This window comes from Mustela lutreola, chromosome 3, assembly GCF_030435805.1.
Source record: "Mustela lutreola isolate mMusLut2 chromosome 3, mMusLut2.pri, whole genome shotgun sequence".
Classification (NCBI taxonomy): Eukaryota; Metazoa; Chordata; class Mammalia; order Carnivora; family Mustelidae; genus Mustela; species Mustela lutreola.
This window is the reverse complement of record NC_081292.1, coordinates 49,799,626-49,822,452: the sequence shown is the minus strand read 5'-3', so window position 1 is coordinate 49,822,452 and position 22,827 is coordinate 49,799,626. Positions and strand designations below refer to the sequence as shown.

The 22,827-nt window shown below is 36.9% G+C and overlaps 1 protein-coding gene and 1 long non-coding RNA gene across 3 annotated transcripts in view; one reads left to right on the top strand and one right to left on the bottom strand.

Moving 5' to 3' along the window:
• LOC131826642 (uncharacterized) overlaps positions 1-22,827 on the top strand; it is a 62,121-nt gene that overhangs the window by 5,787 nt on the left and 33,507 nt on the right. The window contains exon 2 of the long non-coding RNA XR_009351687.1: positions 18,858-19,016. This is a non-coding gene — a long non-coding RNA (uncharacterized LOC131826642). The remainder of the gene's footprint in view (positions 1-18,857; positions 19,017-22,827) is intronic.
• On the bottom strand, positions 10,622-21,317 carry CA1 (carbonic anhydrase 1). 2 transcript variants are annotated; one of them, XM_059166094.1, is made up of 7 exons: positions 21,154-21,316; positions 20,125-20,322; positions 18,476-18,594; positions 15,936-16,031; positions 13,796-13,858; positions 12,581-12,736; positions 10,622-11,024 (listed from the first exon to the last, which is right to left on the bottom strand). In XM_059166094.1, the coding sequence occupies exons 1-7, from the start codon at positions 21,188-21,190 to the stop codon at positions 10,908-10,910; spliced, it is 786 nt and encodes a 261-aa protein (XP_059022077.1). In that variant the 5' UTR covers positions 21,191-21,316; the 3' UTR covers positions 10,622-10,907. The 2 variants fall into 2 exon arrangements, with proteins under 2 accessions (XP_059022077.1, XP_059022078.1); XM_059166095.1 differs by lacking the exon at positions 15,936-16,031 and having other exon boundaries at positions 21,154-21,317.

Below are 22,827 nucleotides of genomic sequence, written 5' to 3'. Positions count from 1 at the left end.
ATTTTTCTGACCTTAGTGTTATTAAAATAACTAATTATGACTTTATAATCAAGATTTTCATATAACTTATATATTATTTTTTAAAGATTTTATTTATTTATTTGACAGATAGAGATCACAAGTAGGCAGAGAGGCAGGCAGAGAGAGAGAGGAGGAAGCAGGCTCCCTGCCAAGCAGAGAGCCCAATGTGGGGCTCGATCCCAGGACCCCGGGATCAGGACCTGTGCCAAAGGCAGAGGCTTTAACCCACTGAGCCACCTAGGTGACCCCATATACTATTAATAGTAGTAACCTAAGTATCTAAATAGATGCCTACTCAAAAGTTTATAAAATTTGAACATATTTTCATCAAATTATAAATAAAAACAAATGTGCCAAAGTTAAACTATTTTTATATTTTTTCTAAAAGTTCTCTTTATATAAAATATTCAGTTATTAAAATAAAATACAAAGTAAAACATTAAAATTTTTAAAAAATTAAAGCTGAAACTTATAATTCAATTTCTTGAATATTTAAACTGTATTGAATATATATATTTTTTGAACATATTTGACACATAATATTACATTAGTTTCAGTTATACAACATAGTGATTCAACAACTTTACATGTTGTGCTATGTTCACCACAAGAGTAGTTATACCATCTGTCATTATGCAAAGCTATTACAATCTCATTGACCATATTCCCCATGCTGTACTTTTTATTTCCATGGCTTATTCCTTCCAAAACTGGAAGCCTGAGTCTCCCACCACCCTTCATCTATTTTGCCCATCCCCCCATCTCCCTCCCCTCTAGAAACCATCAGTTCATTCTCTATATTAATAGGTCTGATTCTGCGTTCTGTTTGTTTATTCATTTGCTTTGTTTTTTATTTTTATTTATTTATTTTTTAAAAAGATTTTATTTATTTATTTGACAGAGATCACAAGGAGGCAGAGAGGCAGGCAGAGAGAGAGGGGGAAGCAGGTTCCCTGCTGAGCAGAGAGCCCAATGTGGGACTTGATCCCAGGACCCTGGGATCATGACCTGAGCTGAAGGAGAGGCTTTAACTCACTGAGCCACCCAGGCACCCCTGCTTTTTTTTTTTTTTTTTTTTTTTAGATTCCACTTAAAGTGAAATCCTATGATGTTTGTCTTTTTCTGTCTGACTTATTTCACTTAGCATGATACCCTTTAGGTCATCCTAAAGTATGTTAAATGTTTTATACAAATAAAATGATTCTCAATTCTAGTTACCAATGCCCATGTAGTAGCACATTGGATTGATGAGTCACACATGTTCATCTATTTATATACAAATGTAAGAGTAATGTGAATTGTTAAAGGTTGCAGAATGTTCCTCAGTGGCCATGTGTAGCTGTTGTGGATCCTTGCTAATTCCTGAGCAGCTCTGGAACCATAAATTTGAGCACATACACAAACAAGAAAATGGGTATTTGGCTCTACTGGGAATAATGGTTTGTGTTGCAAGAATCTGTTGCGCATATGCTATTTGAAAAGCATGATTATTGTTGGCCTTCTCTTGCCTAAACACGATCACTGCTCAAATTCTCCCCACACCCTACAGCAGGGTCTGTCTCCCACATCAGCAGTGGCCTGACCAACAAACATTTATGTGGCCCAGCTGCAGTTGCCTTTTGTTTCAAGGACGTACAGCTAGAGATATAAAGATGTATTTCTGTGGAGTCTGAATCACGAGTCATGGAATAGATATTTAGGGTTATAAGTCTTGCTCTGCTGGTGCTAAACACCAGACCCTGAGAGAAAGAGGTGTCCATATGTTCTTTCATAAATTTATTTTTGTGTTTCTGATGTATGAGGTCCTCCAAAGTGCAGTGTCCTTCTTGCTTTGGTCTTAGGGTAATACTGTGTAACTACTAGCTCCAGGACCAAGGAATTTTTATATGAGACAGATATTTGGTTGAGTCTTGAAGGAGATGAGCACTATGGGACACTTCACTGACAGCATATGCAAAGGCACTGAGGCACTTAGTAGTATAGCCTGCTCAGTCAACTGCAGACATGTCTGCATGGCTAGAACACAGGAGGCTTGAGGGGAGAGGTGGAGGTTCACCCTGAGGTTCACTCACTTATAAGAGATAAGTGAGGACACATCACACACGTCTTAAGAGCCATTAGGTGTTTATCTTAAAACAAGGAGGAGGGGCACCTGGGTAGCTCAGTGGGTTAAGCCTCTGTCTTTGGCTCAGGTCATGATCCCAGGGTTCTGGGATGGAGCCCCACATCAGGCTCTCTGCTCCGCGGGGAGCCTGCTTCCTCCTCTCTCTCTGCCTGCCTCTCTGCCTACTTGTGATCTCTGTCTGTCAAATAAATAAATAAAATCTTAAAACAAAACAAAATAAAAACAAAAAAACAAGGAGGAACATTAAAGGGTTTTTACAAGGGAGGAATTGGTTTAGATTGAGTCCATGTTTGGAGAAGGGCAAGAACGTAGCAAATAGGATAGCAATTATCCCAGGGAGGAATAATGCTTACCCAAACAAAGTTGGGGTAGTGGTAATGGAAATGAGAGAAGTTGAGAGAGACTAGGAAAGTGGCAAGAAGCTGGATGGACAGGAGGACTTAGAACATTGTAGTTGTTTAAATGTTTGCTGAAGTGAGTTGTATTCCTGTTTCCAATGCCTCCAGCATTTTAACTGCACTATCACATGCCTTTGTTTAACTGTGAATTAATTTGAATATATTGTTTTAATACTTGGAATTGCAAAGTGAGTACATTCTTACCAGAGAAAGATTGATACCAAAGATAGACATATCAAGTTCTCAGTTCTCAGAACACAACGATGTTCATTTCCAATAGGAGCCGTTTCTTGGCTTATTTCACAGTTCCATCAGGTCATAGACGTTTGGGTTATAATCTATATAGCTCATTAACAAGTTTTCTGTATATACCACACTGCCCTTCAGTTGGATTCTGTGTCTACTTTGCCCAGTGGGAAACGTTTGGAATCCTTGAGTTTTCTGAGTAGACTGTAAGTTTGTAGAATGCTCCCTTTGTTCTTTAAAGTGCTGACTCATTTATTTGCAAATCAAGTTTAACCTAAAATAACTTTTTTGTTGTTGTTTGGTTGTGCTTTATTTGACTTCGGGTAACCTTTCAAAACTGATTGGGGACAGATTTATAACAAATGTAGCTTGAAAATTTGGAAATTGGACAGTTGCCGACAATGGGGATCGTGCTGTTTTTCTCTTTAAAGGTCCCTTTTAATTCATGCTTCTTATATCTGTTTTTTCATCAGAGCTGGGTCCACTGGCCCCCCTGATGCTCAGTCCTGCTTGTCTCTAAAACTTACCCTGACTTTATTTTTTATTTGAGATTTTATTTATTTATTTGACAGACAGAGATCACAAATAGGCAGAGAGGCAGGCAGAGAGAGAGAGAGAGAGGGAGAGAGAGAGAAGCAGGCTCCCTGCTGAGCAGAGAGCCTGATGTGGGGCTCAATCCCAGGACCCTGGGATCATGACCTGAGCCAAAGGCAGAGGCTTTAACCCACTGAGCCACCCAGGTGTCCCAGAATAAGCGGTGGGGAGGGGCCGAGGAAGAGGGAGAGAAGTAGACTGACATCTGAGCAGGAAGCGTGATGTGGGGTTCGATCTCAGCTCCTGGAGATCATGCCATTAGCTGAAGACAGATGTTTAACCTACTGAGCCACACAGGCACCTTAAAACTTACTATGACTTTAAATCGAGGGAGAAGTCCTGCCTTAACCTGGGTCTCCACACCTACTCTGGGCCACTGTTGCTAGTATGTGCTTTGGTTCTTGTAACTGCTGCTTCTGCCTGGGCTCTGTGTCTGGGTCTAGGCATCTATAGCCCACTTTCCCCAAGATATGGACAGACCGCAAGTCGCACTTAGCCATTTTTCACTTTACCCAGGAACGGAAGCCTGGCTTCTCAACTTCAGCTTTGATTTTGTGACCACATTCTGGATTTCCCAAATGGTCCCGGATTTCTTTAGGAAATGCCATTATCTTGTGCTTTGTGAGGTCTATTATTTTTTGTCTGCTGCCTTTACTCTTACATATTTTGCTTTGAAATCAAGACGGCTTTCCACTGAATTTCACTATTCTCCTAGTATATTCTTCATATCAGGACACAAGGTTGATGATAGATTTCAAACCCTACTATTGGGCTCCAACTTGTTGAAGTAGGTGGGTTGTGTCCTGAAAGACAGGTAAATTTGTAGCTCATACATGGGTAGGAAAACCTTGCTGGATAAATAGCAAGAAGAAGTTAAGATTAAATCCTTTTTCCCTCTGCCTTCCTATAGCATTTGATCACGTGTATATCAGTATAAATTTAATTCTATTTTGGTTTACAGTTATTGACATGGGTATGTCTGCCAATAGATTATCTCCTCTGTGATGGGGTCTATTTTTATCTATTTCTGTATTCCTAGTAACATTGGCATAGTGCTCTTTGAGTGGTAAATACTTAGCAAATGACTGAAGAAATAAAGGAATTATAAAACCAAAGTGCATAAGTGTTGTGCTATCCGTATGAACTACTTAGTATACATTTGAAATAATAAATAAGAATAGAATTAGAGTATCATTTTTCAAATGTCTGTGATAATTATTTATTGTTTGTGATTTTTTCCCTGCATACAAACCAGAAACTGCTGTTAGACTGATTGTGCTTAATTTTCTGAGACAATGTATTATTTTTTTTTTATAGTCAGAATAGCTACATCTGGGTTCAAGTCAAATACACAAAGCACTCATTATATCCTCTAACTTTTTGAGTTCTTCAAAGAGATACAAAGATGAGTGATAAGATGGATCACTGCCTTCCTGCTTTTTTTTTCTTTTCACTTGTTTTTTGTAGTGTTTATAGTCTGAAGGAAGAGCTCAATCAGGTAGTTAAGAATTATGAAACAAGACAAAATAAGAAGAGTGTGGGGAGATGCTCGCATAGTGTTCTGTGGGGCACTCCGTGCTAGGGAAGGCTTGTAACCAGCTGTGGGAATTCTACCATTTAACTCTCCTTCTCTACATTGAACCTAGTGTTTCATTACATGGTTTTTATTTTTTAATTTTTTTTAAAGATTTTATTTATTTATTTGACAGACAGAGATCACAAGTAGGCAGAGAGGCAGGCAGAGAGAGAGAGGAGGAAGCAGGCTGCCCACAGAGGAGAGAGCCTAATATGGGGCTCGATCCCAGGACCCTGGGATCATGACCTGAGCTGAGGGCAGAGGCTTTAACCCACTGAGCCACCCAGGCGCCCCAGTGGTTTTTATTTATTTATTTTTTTAAGTGGTCCCTACACCTAGCATGGAGCCAGCATGGGGCTTGAACTCATGACCCTGAGATCAAGACCTGAGCTGAGATCAAGAGTCAAATGCTTAATGGACTGAGCCACCCAGGCACCCCACATGATTTTTGATAATATTTGTTCTGGAACACAGCTTTAGCATTGTTCATGAACAGACTGCACTACTTTATGCTCTTCCCAACAACGTATGACAGTTTTTAGTTCCTTGCATCGTTGACAACACTATGTATTATTTAAAAAGTATTTACTAATTTTATATGTAAAGAATCAGAGAGTGTTGGGCACCTCGGTCAGTTAAGCATCTGCCTTTGGCTTAGGTCATGATCCCAGGGCCCTGGGATCGATCCCCACATTGGGCTCCCTGATCATTGGGGAACCTAATTTTCCCTCTATCTCTGGCCAATGCTCCCCCTGCTTGTGCTCTCTCTCTCTCTCTGTCAAATAAATAAATAAAATCTTAAAAAAAACAACAACAACAAGAATCAGAGAGTATGGTTTTGTTCTGTAGTTCTGTGATTACTAAGATTGAGAAGTTTTCATGTATTTATTGATCATGTCTTTTCTTTACTGATTGCTCATTCCTATCTTCCATTTTCTCTTGGGAATTTAATTTTTATCTTAATGTATGAGAGCTTTTTCTACGGCAAGGCTGTTGTTCCTTTGGATAACATTACACTGAAAAAATTCCCCCATTTGTCTTTAAAAAAAAGGCTTTATTTATTTATTTATTTATAAGAGAAAGAGAGAGTTTGAGAGAGAGCTAGAGTGGCAGTGAGGGGCAGAGGGAGAGGAAGAAGCAGCCTCTCTGCTGAGCAGGGAGCTTGATGTGGGGCTCGATACAGTACCCTGGGATCATGACCTGAGCTGAAGGCAGTCACTTAACTGACTGAGCCACCCAGGTGCACCCTCCCACTTGTCATTTTTATTTTCATTAATTTTATTTTTTTTTTACTATTGTTAGTTACCTAGATATTTAATTTTTTTCAAAGATTTTATTTATTTATTAGAGAGAGAGACAGTAAGAGAGAGCATGAGAGGGGAGAAAGTCCAAGGGAGAAGTAGACATCCTGGACATCGGAGCTGGGAGCCCGATGCAGGACTCGATCCTAGCACTCTGGGATCATGACCTGAGCCAAAGGCAGTTGCTTAACCAACTGAGCTACCCAGGGGCCCAGATATTTTAAGGTTTTTCATAGTTCAATCTACTATTCTGTTATTTCTTGGTTTCTACTTTTGGTGTCTTGAAGGTTCTTCAATCAGGTATTGAAATATTTACCTATTTTTCTAATATATGGAATTCACTGAAAAATTTAATCACCTTGAATTTATTGTGATGTATGGATAAGGGTCTTTTTTTTCTGAAGTAGCTAAATATTATTCCTGCCTGATGTGATTCTGTCGTGCATGTTTGATTTTGCTGATAATTTAGGTCATCTGTTAACATGCTGGAAAAATAACACATCCAAATAGCTTAACATGTGGCTGCCTCTAAAGGGTATTAAAATACTTATTAATGATTTGAAAAAAGCATATTCTCTAGTCTTTGAGGGGAAAAAAACCAATGCCACTTAAATACTACTCCTCTCTCACATAATTGCTATTTCTACTTCTCATAGCAAAGGCATTAACATCCCAGATGCCATTGTGATAAACTTCTAGCAAGGGCACTAGTGTTGGGAGCATTCTAACACCTTCAAACATGACCTTTTTGTCCATCAGTTCACTCTTAGTATGAAGATACTAAAGATACTTGTAAAGATACAAGATGTGAGTATGCTTGTATTTTTTTCCCCTAGTTTAGGGCTTTATTCTTTTTAATGCTTTAATTTTAATTGAGTATCATTTTCCCCTAGTTTAGGGCTTTATTCTTTTTTATGCTTTAATTTTAATTGAATTATAACTGACATACAATGTTATATTAGTTTCAGGTGTACAACACAGTGATCTGATATTTTTGTACATTACAAATTGATCATCTCGATAAGTCTAGTTTCTATCTGTCATAGGTAACGTTATTACAAAGTTATTGATTATAGTCTCTATGCTGTGTATTACGACCTCATGACTTATTTATTTTATAACTGGAAGTTTGCTCCTCTTAATCCCCTTCACCTCTTTGGCCATCCCCCTGCCCCTCTCTCAGCTGGCAACCACCAATTTGATCTGTGTGAGAGTAGACACATACATACCTTTAAGCCTCTAAGTTATTCCCATGAGTAACTTCTCTATTGAAATCAAGATTTGTAAGCAAGAATGCTTATGGTCATTTCTCCTAACTTGCTCTAAACATGGTATATATCTATTCAAATCTCTTTTATTTTATATGTATTCTCCTTAGCTTTATAAATATGTCCATATAATGAACCGTATTCTTGTAGTAGATTAAATATCTGCATTTCTATTTTGTCAAAGTAGACCAGTCTTGCAATAACGCATTTATTCATTTATATCTATATGTGTCTGTCTCTGCCTACCTACTGAGATTGAAAACAACCAAATCTAGTAAGAGTAATGAGGAAATCCTAATACAGTGTCTCACCGAGAACAGTATATAAATAAACATTTGTTATTTATGGTTAATCATCAAGTTTATGCTCATGAAATAAGTATTTCCATATGTGTTAAAGGCCTTAGATACAAAGAATGCTGATGACTTTCAGAGAGATCGGGCTTATTATTAATCTGATGAGATCTTCAATTGAATTTTCTACGCCTTTTGTACTCTCACATGTAAGCTTTTGTTAGTTTACCCACTAATAAATGAAACAATTCACTAAAGTTTAATTTCTCTTTCTTTTTTATTATTTTATATCTCTTCTGCAATGGGACCCTATACCAACTCAACATAATATTTGTAAAAGAGAAAAACAACAAAAAGATAATTCATGAACTATACTAGATATATAACTCATTCCATCTAGAAACCTCCTATAAAGAATTACATAGAAAAGCAAGAATAAATGTTAAAATAGGAAGCAAGATCGAGAGACCTGGAGTCCGATTGTAGTTCAACTTATTTTTGTCGTTTAGAGCCAGAATCCTCTCCGTGGTCTAGGATTGACTTTGTAACGGCAAAAGGAGAAAGGGGTTGAGTTTCTAAGTACTCTGAAACTCCATGCTAAATTTTGATTGTACCTAATTATTTACATTTTCAGGGGAGGTAGAGAGAAGTTTCATTGCTTTACTTACATATTCATAGAATCTGTGACCACAAAATGGTGAGGAACCACTGGATATAGTGTAACAAGTGTTATAAGAAATAGAAATTTCTTCCTTTGAGTCATGTACAAAATTAAATTTAAAGAATATGTTTGTTTCCTTTCCTTTCACTTTCCCTAATTCTGCCCTTGATGAATTTAATGTTCTTAGAGTTATTTTCCAAAACATACAGAAATGAACACTTTGGAAAATATCTTGGACTCACAAATCAGCAAAAGGATGCCATCAGTGTTCAGCACAACATTTCTGAAAGCGAGGGTAGGAATGTTGGGATGCATAAGACAGAAAATGGCAGGGAGTAGATGCACCTTTTTACCCTTGAGCCTGGTGCTGCGCCTTTCAGCTGTCATTGTCATTCTGGATGACTGGAAGAAGGTCAGCTGCCAAACGTCATGGAAAAATCAGAAAATCCCTGAAGGATGTTCAAATCTTTTACCTATGTTGGCAAGGGAAGAGGGCGCAGAGCAGGAGGGTGAGTCAAAGAAACATACGAGTTGCTTTCTCAGATGATCCAATGTCTTGTCCACGTATCTCAGCAGCTGTTTTCATCGGCTACTTCAGAGACACATGGAAAGCCCCCATAATGCACCTCGTGAGTTCTGCCAAATAAATGAAATTCTGGCAGAAGAAGTAAGGGGAAACATGCTCCCCAGTTGGCATTCAGCTTAGGGAAAAGTTTGATGGTCATCATATATCTTCTGTCACTTTGTTGTCTTCTCCATAGCATGACTTAGAGATTTATATTTAAATTCAAGAATCCATTTTAACTTTCTTAAAAATATACATATATATATGGGTGATGAATTTAAGTATTTTTCAGGCCCCTCCCTGTTGTGAAATTTGTTTTTTTAAGTTGCTCAATTTCTTTCTAGAAAATATTTCAAACACTGTGTGCCTTGAGTGGCTATATTTTGCAGGTATCTTTTTGTAAAAATTTTTTATACCTTTTATATCTTATGCAGATACATGTCTCAAATTAAAATCATACCACTCTTTCTTTGGCTCTCATGATGATTCTTGATAACTTTAGAATTAAAGTCCTTTCAATGTGACTCATGTGAAATGAGAAGATCATAGGACACGTGTAACTGTTTCAGGCTTTTTCAGTATCTGGCAAATATATGGTAATATACACAAATGACTTTTGCAAAGAAAGTATTTCCTATTTATATGATGCTTATGGGAGCAGGGCACAAGTATTGTTTGGATCTATTACATTTCAATAAATAGGATTCTTTAAATTCTGGGCCCCAGACCAAAAATTCAAAAGAAGTCTTTTAGTATGGTTTTAATACAACTTTTATAGAAAGGCTTCTTCAGAGCAATGAAGAACCTGCTTGATCTGTCTTTTTAAACTATGTTTATGTTTATTGAGAAGTTTTGACTGATTATGTAACATTAGACAACACTAAGATATTGGAATGTTTACTGCTCTGGTCTCTAATATGATATCTTATATTTAGTCAGGGAGGAAGAAACTAAACTAAATCACAAGACGACACACAAGACACAAGACCCAAGATTTAAATTTTGGATGTAGATATGACTTCAGAAACAACTGACTTCAGGTTAAGGGCACCTCTGACTAAAAGATTATATGATGTTTTTATATGATTCTAAGTCCAAATGACTCTATCATTTTTATAAACCATTCTCTGGTGAATATTCTTCAGCTTCTTCATTATAGATTCTCTAGTCAAGCTAACTTGTTATAATAATGGGGGGGGGGGACCATTGGCTTTGCTAATGGGAGGAGGGAAAGTGGAAGCAATAACCAGAAGCAACATCTTCCCATGTAAGATACCATTTTTATCACAGAGAACACAGATGATAGCAATATTGGGTCAGTGTAATAATATTAATTACAGTTGTAATCTTAGCTGTATAGCTGCCTTCAAGAGTAAGAAAATTAATTTCTCAATATTTCATCTCAAGCTACTCTTAGGTTATTACATTTAAGGCAAAATGATATTACAAATAAGGCACTTAAGATTTTTGGAATGTACATGGGCCACTGATTATTTAACATTTAAAAAAATAGAGTACATACCAGACAAGAAAGGGATAAAGCTATTTTACTGGTCAACAAAACTGAATAAAATGGAAACAGATACAAATCACTAAGAAATTATTTAGTATAATTTAATTGCAATTATAAAGAATTTCACAAAAATAAACTTGAATTTAAGGACAAGTTTTACAAGCTTATGGATTATTATTTGAATTAAACATTAAGAATAAAAATTAAAACTTTGCTCTACAGATTGAATTTGCAGCTATGCTGCCTTGCTAGTATTGAAATGAATGCGTTTCTTAAAAACTGCTTTACTGGGTTATGTCCGAAGCAGGGCAGTGTTCCTGGAGTAAGAAGTTCCTTCCTGGTCCCATCAGAATGAAGCTCTCACTACTCTGCTGTTCAGAGGCTGGGGTGGCCGGTTGTTGTGATGAATGGGGACAGCTTTGTCACCTTCAACAGTTGATAGAAGGCTTCGGAACTGTGCCAGCTGGGAGGGAGGATGAAATATTTAAAGAATCAAAGGTTATTAAAGTTACACAGAACACTTTATTTCCAGTATTATTAATGCACTGATTTTTAGAAAACGGAGTTGCTCATTGCAACGGTCTCGCCAGGGGGAAGGGAGGAAGTAAAAAAATACCTTCACATTTATTTGAACTAGGTATTTGGTTTAGATTATTAATGATGGGCTGGAATAGAACACCAACTTTTTCAGAATATCAACTGGGCTACTTTGGGGGAGTGACATTCCGCTTGTTACCTCAGTTTCCGTATGATAAAATTACAATAACATTGCCTGTTTTCACTGTGCTGTGCCTTTTATTCCCATAACTTACTCATTTCATAACTGTACCTCCCACTCCCTTTCATCTATTATGTCCATCCCTAACTCCTTCCCATCCGGCAACCATCAGTTTGTTCTCAGCATTTATGTCCTATTCTGCTAAAAATCTAGCCTATTTAGAGTGACTTAAGCTATGGCTGAAGGCTTATTTTGTGGACCACAATGTGTGATAACTTATCAACTCTTACGATAATCACTTTGCCACCCAAAATATATTCCTACCTTTTACTTAAGACGTCACCTTACCAAAAAACCTGTCATTTAATATAGACAGATTTTTAAGAGATCCACAAATACAACAACTGGCTTATAAAACTATGGAGATGTAAAAAGAAAAATCACTGGCTCCATCAAAAGTGAAAATAATGATTGCACCTGAAAAAAACCTGGCATGGCCTCAACATTTCAATACTAAGTACAGGTTTAATATAGGTAAGATTTTATATGGATAGTGCAGTACGAAGCAGACTCCCTAAATAGCTAATAGGAAAAAATATTAAACACTATCAGCTATTTACCTTGGGTTGTTGTGAAGATTAAATTGGTTAGTGCGTAAAAAGTTCTCCAAATGGTACTCACCATGCAGCATACACTCAGTAAGCGGCCATTACCAGTGGGCTACGTTCATTGCCTGTCCTATAGGTTTGTTTTGAGAATTGGTTGACAAAACCTAGGTAAGGCACCTAATGAAGGGAGTTGCTCCATCAATGGTAGTTATTAATATAATTATAAACTATAATTAAAGACATATCTTGTTGGAGAGTTAATAACTAAAGCTTCAAAAAAAGAACAACAACAACAAAAAAACCCTTTGTCAGCTCTCAGGGTATGAGCGTTGGGAGGCATAGTTCCCCAAATTCTTAGTAGAAGGTCCTGTGACAATCTTTTCTTTGTTTCTGAAACTTTTAGGATGACACTCAACAGAGTTGGATTTTTCCTTAATAAGGTGTAAAAGATAGTAGGACTTCAGAATCTCATTGTTTTTTTCTATATAAAGTAAAAAGCAGTATTACAATGCACATTTCTTTATTATTCTTTAACAGACTTATGTCAGAAATGAATCTTTTTTCAGTAGGAATGGAAAACAAACTCCTCAAAAATCTATTTGAAATCATGATGTCCCCCATTAATACTAGGAACTGAAGTGGTGTTAGTGTTTTGCACTTCTAGTTCCCACTCTTCCACCTTTGATGTTCTACCTGCTCTGGGCTGATACTGATGCTGTCCTTGCAGATGATCCAGGTCACACTCTCATAAAGGGGAGGATGAGTCAGAGAGCCAGAGTAGGTCCAATAATCCAGGGATGAAGGAAGGAGAGTAGATGGGTCAAAATTTGTGAATGGGGCTCGTTTGTTCTGGAGGAAAAAAGAAAAGTAATATAATTATACCATGATATAAAATACATCATATACATATATGATGTCTGTGTTATATTATTTTGGCATATACACTGTCTTGAGATTTTAGCTAGGACTTAAATTAATTTTTCTACTATATAGTATATACTGATGTGCTTGAAAATACAAACAATAAAAGTAATAGAAGACTGGGGTGCCTGGGTGGCTCAGTGGGTTAAAGCCTCTGCCTTCGGCTCAGATCATGATGCCAGGGTCCTGGAATGGAGCTCTGCATTGGGCTCTCTGCTCAGTGGGAAGCTTGCTTCCCCCTGCTCTCCGCCTGCCTCTCTGCCTACTTGTGATCTCTGTCTGTCAAATAAATAAATAAAATCTTAAAAAAAAAAAGTAGTAGAAGACTGAAAATTTGCAACACTGACATTTGGCCAAATAATCTTCTTTCTTCCTCATTTGGTGGAACATAAACAAAGGTTAGATAGTTTTTAAATAATCTATTCTCTCTAAAAGATATTTCATTTCCAAAATAAAACCCTTATTGTTTTTTAGGAATGAAGTCAGATACTGTTCCAGTGACAAATCTATTATTGACATGCTTATTGGTTAAGTTTTAGCCCTCTTCTATTTATTCTTATATTCTTTTTTGATTGTTTATGTGTGGCCTATTAATTATATCTCAGAATAATACCCTTAACTCCTGCATTTTTTGTACTGCTAAAGAAGCAGAGATCATTTTCTTTGTGAAATTGGAAAAAAAGTCACATTTTAGTTAGATATGTTTTTTAAAGAAAATTTGAATGGCTATGGAACCTGTTCTCCAAATTTCATGCTGCTAAAATAGATTTAAAAAAAACTGGGAAAAAGAAAAGTATAAAACAAAACAAATACATGAGTGAGAGACCTTCTCAGAAGCAAGTAATATCTAGTAGTACCTTGATTTTTCAAATTGGTAACTTTTGCTCTAGTCTTCCTACTCCTCACATCAAATACATAATCAAATGATTTCAATAGTTCTGTGAACTCTTGTTCTCTGTTTTAAACCGATGTATCTAATCTATTGACCTTGGTTTTAACTGCGTTTAGGGCATCAAGTACTTTCTGCAGTCTTGGGTTGGCCCGATCAACCTGAAGATTAAAAAAATAAATAAAATGTGAGTTAGATATTGTTATAAAGTCAAACTATGTATAGCTAATTTTTTTTTCAATTAAAAACAGTAACTGAAGAAAGGTAAGGTATTTTATCACTGTTTTAGGAGAAGGAATTTTGCTGGGCGTATGTCCTTGTGGGCCCTTGTCCTCTATAAATTGTTCATAACATGTAACCCCTGTCAACCTAAAAACAAGAAACCAGCTCAAGAGGCAAAGTGTTTATTTAAGAGCAAAGAACTGCAATTCGTGGTGCACATGGTGGGGTAGAAAGCCAAATAACATTCCAATTACAGGACACAGACTCAAGGATTTTATAGAAGAAAAGGGAGATCATGTCAGTGGTTTTGAGAGGAGTTCATTGGTGCTGACAAACAGGACGGCATCCGTACTTCACTGATGGGTCATGTGAAGTGGGCACTATGCAAAAGTTCAGTCTTATCAGATCTCTCAAATGGGATATTCTTGTTCTTGCTGACTTCTTGGAATGTTGGCCATTTGGCCCAGTTCAAAGTTTTAGAAAGCAGGGTGTGCAAGACAGTTCTCTTGGAAATGTTATTATGGCTGCGTTTTAAAATGGCTCTCTGTGTGTCATTTTCCATAGCACAGAGAAAGTGGCAAACAAAAAGCTCAGTTTTAATTTAATATGGGCAAGATGTTCAAGGATATACAAGTCAAAATCTAGGAACTTAGCAAAACTGTGACACAAAATACAACCTCTTACTTTTGGCCCGTTTTATTAGTTATAATTGGTACAGTGTATAATGTGTTGTAAGTGTCCAATAAAGGTTAACTAGAATTACTGTAATTCCAAAAGTTAGCCACCTAAGTGTGACATTTATAATAAGAAACATGTTTATGACACAGAGCTCCCGAGCCCTCAGGATTTCCTAAGCAATGAGAGCAATAAAGGTGTCTTCTCTTATGTTAATTAGGGGACTTAGGGACTGAATCTGAGGATGAGGGCTGGTCACCAGGAGAACCAACCATGTGATTAGAGGGTTGGAACTTTCAGTTCCACCCTCAGACCTTTGGGGATGGGAGAGGGAAAAGGGGCTAGAACTTGAATCAATGGCCAATGGCCAATTGAGTAAATCATGAGTAAATTGACAATGAGTAAATAATGAAGTCACCATAAAAACCCACAAAAACTGGATATAGTTTCCAGATTGGTGAATTTGGGGAGATACAGGAAAAACAGTGTGCCTGGGCAGGGCGAGGAAGCTCTTTGCCTTTCCCCATACCTTTCCTTATGCATCTTTTCCATTTGGGTAATGCTGTTATATTCTTGTATAACTAACTAGTAATCTAGTAAGAAAAATGTTTCTCTGAGTTCTGTGAGCTGTGCTAGCAGATTAATCAAACCTCTTCAAACCCAAAGAAGAGGTCTCAGGAACCTCTGACTTATAGTCAGTCAGGCAGAAGAGCACCTAACAAACAGGGCTTGAGAATGACATCTAAAGTAGGGTGGGGGAATTGTAACCTTTGCAAGTCTGAACCCTTAGCCTGGGAAACCTAATGCTATCTCTGTGTAGACAGTGTCAGAATTGAGTTGAATTCCTGAACACGCTGCTGGTGCCCAACAGTTGCTTGTTAGTGGTGGGGGAGGGAGGGGAAAACTGCACATTGGGATTTGGTGGATAGAACTCAAGAGGATCCAAGTATACACAATTTAATGAGAACTTCCCTACAAAACTTTTCAGGGACACTCCCATAGAGAATTTAAGTAACATCTGCCACTTTAAACATTAACTGAACTTTCTTCATGGAAAAATAATCCTCAATATTTTTCCCCCAATGATACATTAATTTGATAATAAGTTCAGGAAAGGGAATTTAGAAAATAGAAACTCACCTTCCCATTCTTTCCCTACCGGAAAAACTTAATTCTCTCTTAAAAAGGGAAAGGCCAAGAGAAAACTGTAGCAAAATACCGTAAAATGGAAAATTTTTAAAAAGAAAGACTCAGATATCTTTCTGCCTTATTTTATGCTATTTTGATATTTGATTGGTAAGAAATAGTGTTAGCTGAGCTCTGTAACTCTCTGTAACTCACCTTCATCAAAACACCGATAATTGCCAAACCATCAGCCTGTGAGATAGCTTCATTAAAGCTGGAGTACTTTGCAGAATTCCAGTGAACTAGGTGAAGCTAAAAATGATAATGTGGTCAATTAGTTATTTATACCACTGTGAAGACAAAAAATTATAAATTAACTTGTTAATGTATGAAGATGTGTCTTGGCTTAGATAACATTTATGTGAACATTTATCTAGTGGATAGGAAAGGTTATCTTCTCACTTTGTGGAAGGATTGCGGACATTGAGTAGAGCAGGCAATTTGCAACTTCCATGGAACCAGTGAGTAAAATTTCTTTTCCCAAAATATCATAACTATTCAATATACTCCTTTTTAAAAATTTCTTTTGAATGGAAAGACAAGGAATTCCAACTAACTAGCTTTCAACAAATCTGAAAGAATTTCTGTCAGGCGAGGTCCTTTTTAGCAACTTTATAGGAAGGGATTCCTGGACAGTCTAGGAATCTTGGCCAAGAACACATTTTCTTAAGAACCTCTAGACACCTGTCAAGACATTATCTTTAGCCTAAGCTCTTTATGGAACTCTACATATGAATATCCAATATGTATGTCTGTCATCTTGTTATCTTCTTGATATCCCCACATGGATGTCTAACAGGGTTCTCAAACTTAGTAGGGCCAAAGTACAACTCTTGATTTCCTCCTTGCCAAACCTGTTTCATTTTCCTATCTGTGGAAAGGTACTACTATCTACCTAATTGCTCAATCAAAAAGTACAATAGTTACCATTAATTTCTTACTTTCCCCACTTATCAACAGCCATCTCTCAGCACATCTCATAGATTAAAATTCTTTGCTTGGTTCACGACTTGAAGTCTTTGCATTGGTTGCTGATTTTCTTTGGCATGTCCCTCCCCATAATCTGTCAATGACAGCCTTTTGTCTTGAATTAGGCCACTTCTGAAAGAATCTTTTTCTGACCTTCCAATGTAAAGTGATCATCTGGTCAATCATATCACTTTAAATTAATTAATTCTCTACATACCACTTACTTAATCTCTTTCGCTCTCTCTCTCCCTCTCTCTCTCTTGCTTTTCCTTCTCTCTCCTCCTCTTCCCTTTGCCCCAACTCCTGCTCCTCTCCTCTCCTCCCTCCTGTCCTCAGTTGAATGTTGAATTTTGTGGCTAAGTGCCTTTCTTCTCTAGCCGGGATTATTTTTATCTTTCTTAAATTAGGTGAGGAGATTTCTGATGATACTTCTTAGGTGCAACCAGATATGCCTCTAAAAAGGTAGTATTAATTTAGGCTCCCAACCCATTTGACTTTAGTCTACTTTCAATTTTTTAGGGAAAAAGGGGAAGAAACATTTAATGGATTTATGTAGTATTAAAAGTTATTAGCCAAGCTTTACAATGTAACATAAAGCCAATTATATTTGTGTAAAATTCCCAAATCTTCTATTAAAATAAAAAAATGCACATACGCTGTAACTTATCAATCCCTCTTACACAAACATCTGCCCTACTTAAGTGCTTTCACTAGTGCTTAAGGTATATGTACAGATGCATTTGTTGAAGCACATTCTGGTAAAAGTAAAAAACCAATAAAACAAAAAGCAAAGGGCATAGTAATTGTCCATCAGTGGGGGCTAGTTAAATAAATTCCAATATATTCATATATTGAAATAAAATTAAAAGAATGAGAATTAAAAGAATGAGGTGGAATTAACTCCACTGACTTGGAAAATGATTATGATAAATTGGTAAGTAGAAAAAGAGGCACAAAACCACAATGTATTATACATTTGTTTTTGTAAAATTAAAAAACAGTCAACCTGTATATATGGGTATATATATATACATATATATGTATATATATATATTTAATATTCATACATATAAAGAGCAAATATTCTCTCTCAATCTCCCAGTTGCTTTATTGATAGATTGATATAAATATTCTTGATTTTTGTATGTGTATATAGACAAAGTGTCTTGAGAGGGATCGCTGACTTCCACGGGAGGGCAATTCAAGTGGCTGGAGGTTGGTGGCCAGCAGCAAGAACCCTCAGAGCCTCACTGAGGTGTACGCTACTCTCTGTGTCCATTCCTATGATTAAACTTGCACTCTTGGTAGAGTCTGACTAAAGTGTTCCAGCCCGGCCACACCCATGCCACCAGTGTGTCCTAACTTGAACATTTGAATAAGAAACAAATGTTATGTTTACTTTAGAGTTAGAGCTTTAAAGGAGAGCAGCACCTCCTCTTGAGGCTAGCCTAATGTTAAGACAACAGTTTTTTGAGTCATTTTGAAGACAGATGATTCCTGGGCTCAGGACATCAACTCCAGGTTACCTTTTTCACATGAAAAATTCCCTTCTATTACCAAACTTGGTATGTGTGTGCTTGATTTTAATGGGGCCTGGGAATTCCTTATAGGGATGAGAATCCTCATTCCTTTGGAGCCATTATAAAGGTGACTTATGTAATAAAGCAGCTGCTTCTGAAAGTAATTCTCAGTGCATTTATCTCTTCTCACTTACTAAGTTACATTACCTCTCCAGAATATTTGACTCCATCCACTGTATGTTCAGAACCATAGTCATTTGTGCTGCCCCAGTGAAAATGGAACTGACAGAGCCTATAGGTTTCAGAAAGAGGACCACCTCTCAGCACTAGAAGAAAAAGGAACCATTATTAGTTTTATGATCATAAGCTCCTGCTTGTTGTTGCATTTAACATAAACCAACAATAAATTGGATTAAGTAGAACTGAAAACAAACACCAGTGCCAAGGTTTTTTCTTGTTGGATTCCCCCCAACAACCATGATGATGGTGTTCATATGTACGGTGTGTCTCTGAGCATTCCATTGATAATATACAGTTCTCAGCACATGAGTTGTAATTTCATTGTTTCCTTTTTTCTTTTTTTTTAAAGTAAACTCCACATCCAGTGTGGAACTCAACATGGGGCTTGAACTCACAAACCCAGAGATCAAGACCTGATTTGAAATCAAGAGTCGAATGCTTAACTGACTGTGTTACCCAGGTGCTCCTAATTTTACCTTTCCCTGCTGCCAAGGAAGTATACGGGAAGGTGAGTGAATTATAGTTTTACCGCCCTTACCTTGAATCTGCTTTAATGTGCAAGTTCATTCATTCTTTCAACAAAGACTATATAGACAATATGCATTAAGATCTTTAATTATTTATTTTGAGTAACAAGTTACACATGACATACTTTGTAACGAGTCAAGTAACTAGTCAAGACACAATGAGTATCTTGACACCTTTGTGGAGAATGCCTGTGCAGGAAAAAAGAGAAAGTGCCAGGGGGGCAATGGGGTCACTCTAAAAATTTCAACATTGAATGACTGTGTCATTTTCAGGGTCTATGTAATCTTATGATTAATTAAACACTCATAACACCAGATCTAATTTAATATTAAAAAATGGATATACCCCCAAGTTGCCTAAAATTCAGACTCAGAACCTTGTAGGAAAGAGGTAAAACAAGTTTTGTCTTTTGTCAATAGAGCTGTCTTATGAAATTGTCATTTGGTAAATTTTTCAAGAAACAGTTATGAAAACCTTACCATGTAGCAGGAAATGTGCTAAGCCTGGGGTATGAAGAATTCAGTCACTACAGTCTAGTAGGGGAGGGGGAGATAGCTAAGAGTCCTTATGCACAGAATAAATCTTGCAAGATTTATGTAAGCCTCATTTTCTTAGTGGTACCCAAGCACTTTACAGTGATAGACGCATTTTTCTGGACACAAAAAATAAATTCTTCAGTCCATTTGTCTTTCTTACTGTGTTCCTCCATCCTCATTCCAATTAGAAAATATTTGCCTTTTCAGTTTCTATATTCACTATGATGGAGCATTAGACCTTCTTGGAAAAAATACTGTTTATTCAAAAAGTATGAAGTGAGTATAAAGATATTAGAGACCAGAAGAGATAGGATGGTGTCATGGATGAGAAGGGCTGAAAAAAGACAAAGCTGGGAGTTCCAAAAATCATCTTTACCACTTGGCGGTTTTCCAGAAGTCCAAAATGCTTCACCAGATTGCAGCAAATTTACACACATGCACTACGCATGTGACAGAAGACTGAGGATGGCATTTACGTTTCTTAAAGTCCTATTGTTTAAATTTTCTTAGTAGGGTCAAAGAAAATATAATCAGAAGGGTCTTTTCACTCACCTGATCGGTTATCATTGTCCTCATAGTTTACATGGAAAGAATGCCCCACGTTGATAATTTCTTTGGCTGTGGCTGGATCATAGGAGATACTGATAGGTTTAAGAGAGGTGTCATGTTTCGTTTCGCTCGTTTTAATATCAATGGGAGATTGCTTATTTCCATTTGCAATGGGATACAGCTTGCCCCATTGTTCAGGACCTACCAAGGCAAACACATGCATACAATCAAAACTTCATCAAATGTTTGACTCCCTGTTTTATGACTCCCACTAAGCATTTGCTTATTAGATTATGATTTATTCAAGTATCTTAAATGGTATTCTTTTTTTTTTTTTTAAAGATTTTATTTATTTGACAGACAGAGATCACAAGTAGATGGAGAGGCAGGCAGAGAGAGAGAGAGAGAGGGAAGCAGGCTCCCTGCTAAGCAGAGAGCCCTATGCGGGACTCGATCCCAGGACCCCGAGATTATGACCTGAGCCGAAGGCAGTGGCTTAACCCACTGAGCCACCCAGGCGCCCCTTAAATGGTATTCTGTTTAACTTAATATAAATTCAACATTTGAGAATGCATCTTTTCTATAAAATATTTGTCAACAAAACTATAACTATTTTACTATTAGTACTAGATTTCTAATATACATATAACATAAATATGTTGTATATTAATATATGTACATATATACATACGTTATATATTACAGATATATATATTAGTACTTTCTCTACAATATATCATATACTATATATATAATATATCTGTATATATATTAGTACTCTCTCTATATATATATAGAGAGAGAGAGAGGAAGAGACAGAGAACGCATTTTATAGACAACCATATCCCAAAGGACAAGTGCTAAGATTACATGTAAAGTTATTATAATTATTCAAGTCAGGCCATTCTAACCATTAACCTATGACTATATAGTTACTTTATTTAATTTATTTTTTTAAATGCTCTATACCCTTTTTTGTTGGGAAAAGCAATGAGCTATTATTTTGATCTACATGAAGCAGAAGCACTTTACCGTTTTTGTCGTCATATCCCCAGTTGGAACTCGCCATGATCTTCTACTTAGTTTTCTTTTCTGCAAAGATAATACCTGGAATAACTGCCTGCAAGCCAGCATGCAGTAAACAAGTCAAACCGCCACTTGTGGGTTTTTATAGGAACTTCTCTGCCTTTAATAGGCCACTATTTCATCATCTCTGCCTATCAGGAAGTATAGATAAGTAAAAAAAAAAAAAAAAAAAAAAAGAAGAAGAAGAAGAAGAAAGAAAAGAAAAAAAAAAAGAAAGTACTAAAAAAAGCCCACAGAGGTCAGATCAGTTCCAATTATTTTATTTTCTTATATTGTAAGGGAGAAATATCAAAATTGTAGGCTTTATAAAACCAAGCCCTATTTCTCTCATGTTAGTAAATGATATGGCTGAATATTATCATATATGAGTCTTTGGGTTTCCTAAATTCAAAATGGATTTGTGCACTTGATATTTCCAGTGTTACCCTTGCTTGAACTTAAGCAATACTACTCCTTACTATTTTAGTAAGGAGAATAGTTCATACATTTACAGGATGATTGTAACTAATATCATGATGTTAATTTAAAATCAGATAACAAAATTACTAACTCTTTGTGATGTATATTATCCACAAAGTACATTTTCATAAAGTACATTTTCAGAGACCCACAGGATGAAAATAAAGTATTTCATTTTAGAGCAATATTGGAATTCATAAGTGGAGATGGTTTTATTAATATTGAAATTGAATATAGCCTAATATTTATTTACACATCAAATTCAGCTCTCCTGGAATAGAAACCTTTCTTTTGTATACTTCTTCATGATTTTTTTTTCAAAGACTTTATTTATTTGACAGATAGAGATCACAAGTAGGCAGAGAGGCAGGCAGAGAGAGAGGAAGGGAAGCAGGCTCCCCACTGAGCAGAGAGCTGGATGCAGGGCTTGATTCCAGGACCCTGAGGTCATGACCTGAGCCGAAGTTCAGAGGCTTTAACCCACTGCGCCACCCAGGTGCCCCTTCTTCTTGATTTTTAAAGCAATTTCACCACCACCACACACACATACACACACAAATCCTATCGAGTAAGAATTACCATTTTGTAGTTGAGAGATATTGAGGGACTTCTCCACCACTAGCAAGAAGCCAAGACTTCCTCAGCCCAATGTCCAGTTGCTTTCTTCAATATACCCACTGTGTGAGCTATGAGATGGGTGATCCCCTAATTCTCCTCTTACACCTACAGTTCTCTTAAGCCCAACCTCAGCCTGAACCAAGGTGAGAATTGCCACCTGGTGAGTGGCTTTCCAAGTAGGCAAAGAAAACCAACTAGGATGTGTTAGACTCTGGCTAGGTCTACACACCCAAGGCCCTAAACATGCTCAAAGAAAATACAAGCAGAAAAATGAGCTTCCATAGTAATGTTTTTTTTCATACCGTGGTAGTCATTAACTCCTTTCACGTTCTACAGTTGTCTGAGGTGCCTGGGCTTCCTGAAGGAAGAGGAAGATTCGGTGTCATTTTTAGCAAGGTTGACTAGAGACACCGTGTTTGTCCCTTTTTGGCTAATCATGGTCAGCTGCCCCAGACACCGAGTGGACTGTGTCTTGTGAACGTTGTGGGGAGAGGTCTAAGCTCCCGTTTTAGTAGATAGAAGGAGCTATTATTTAAAGGGAAA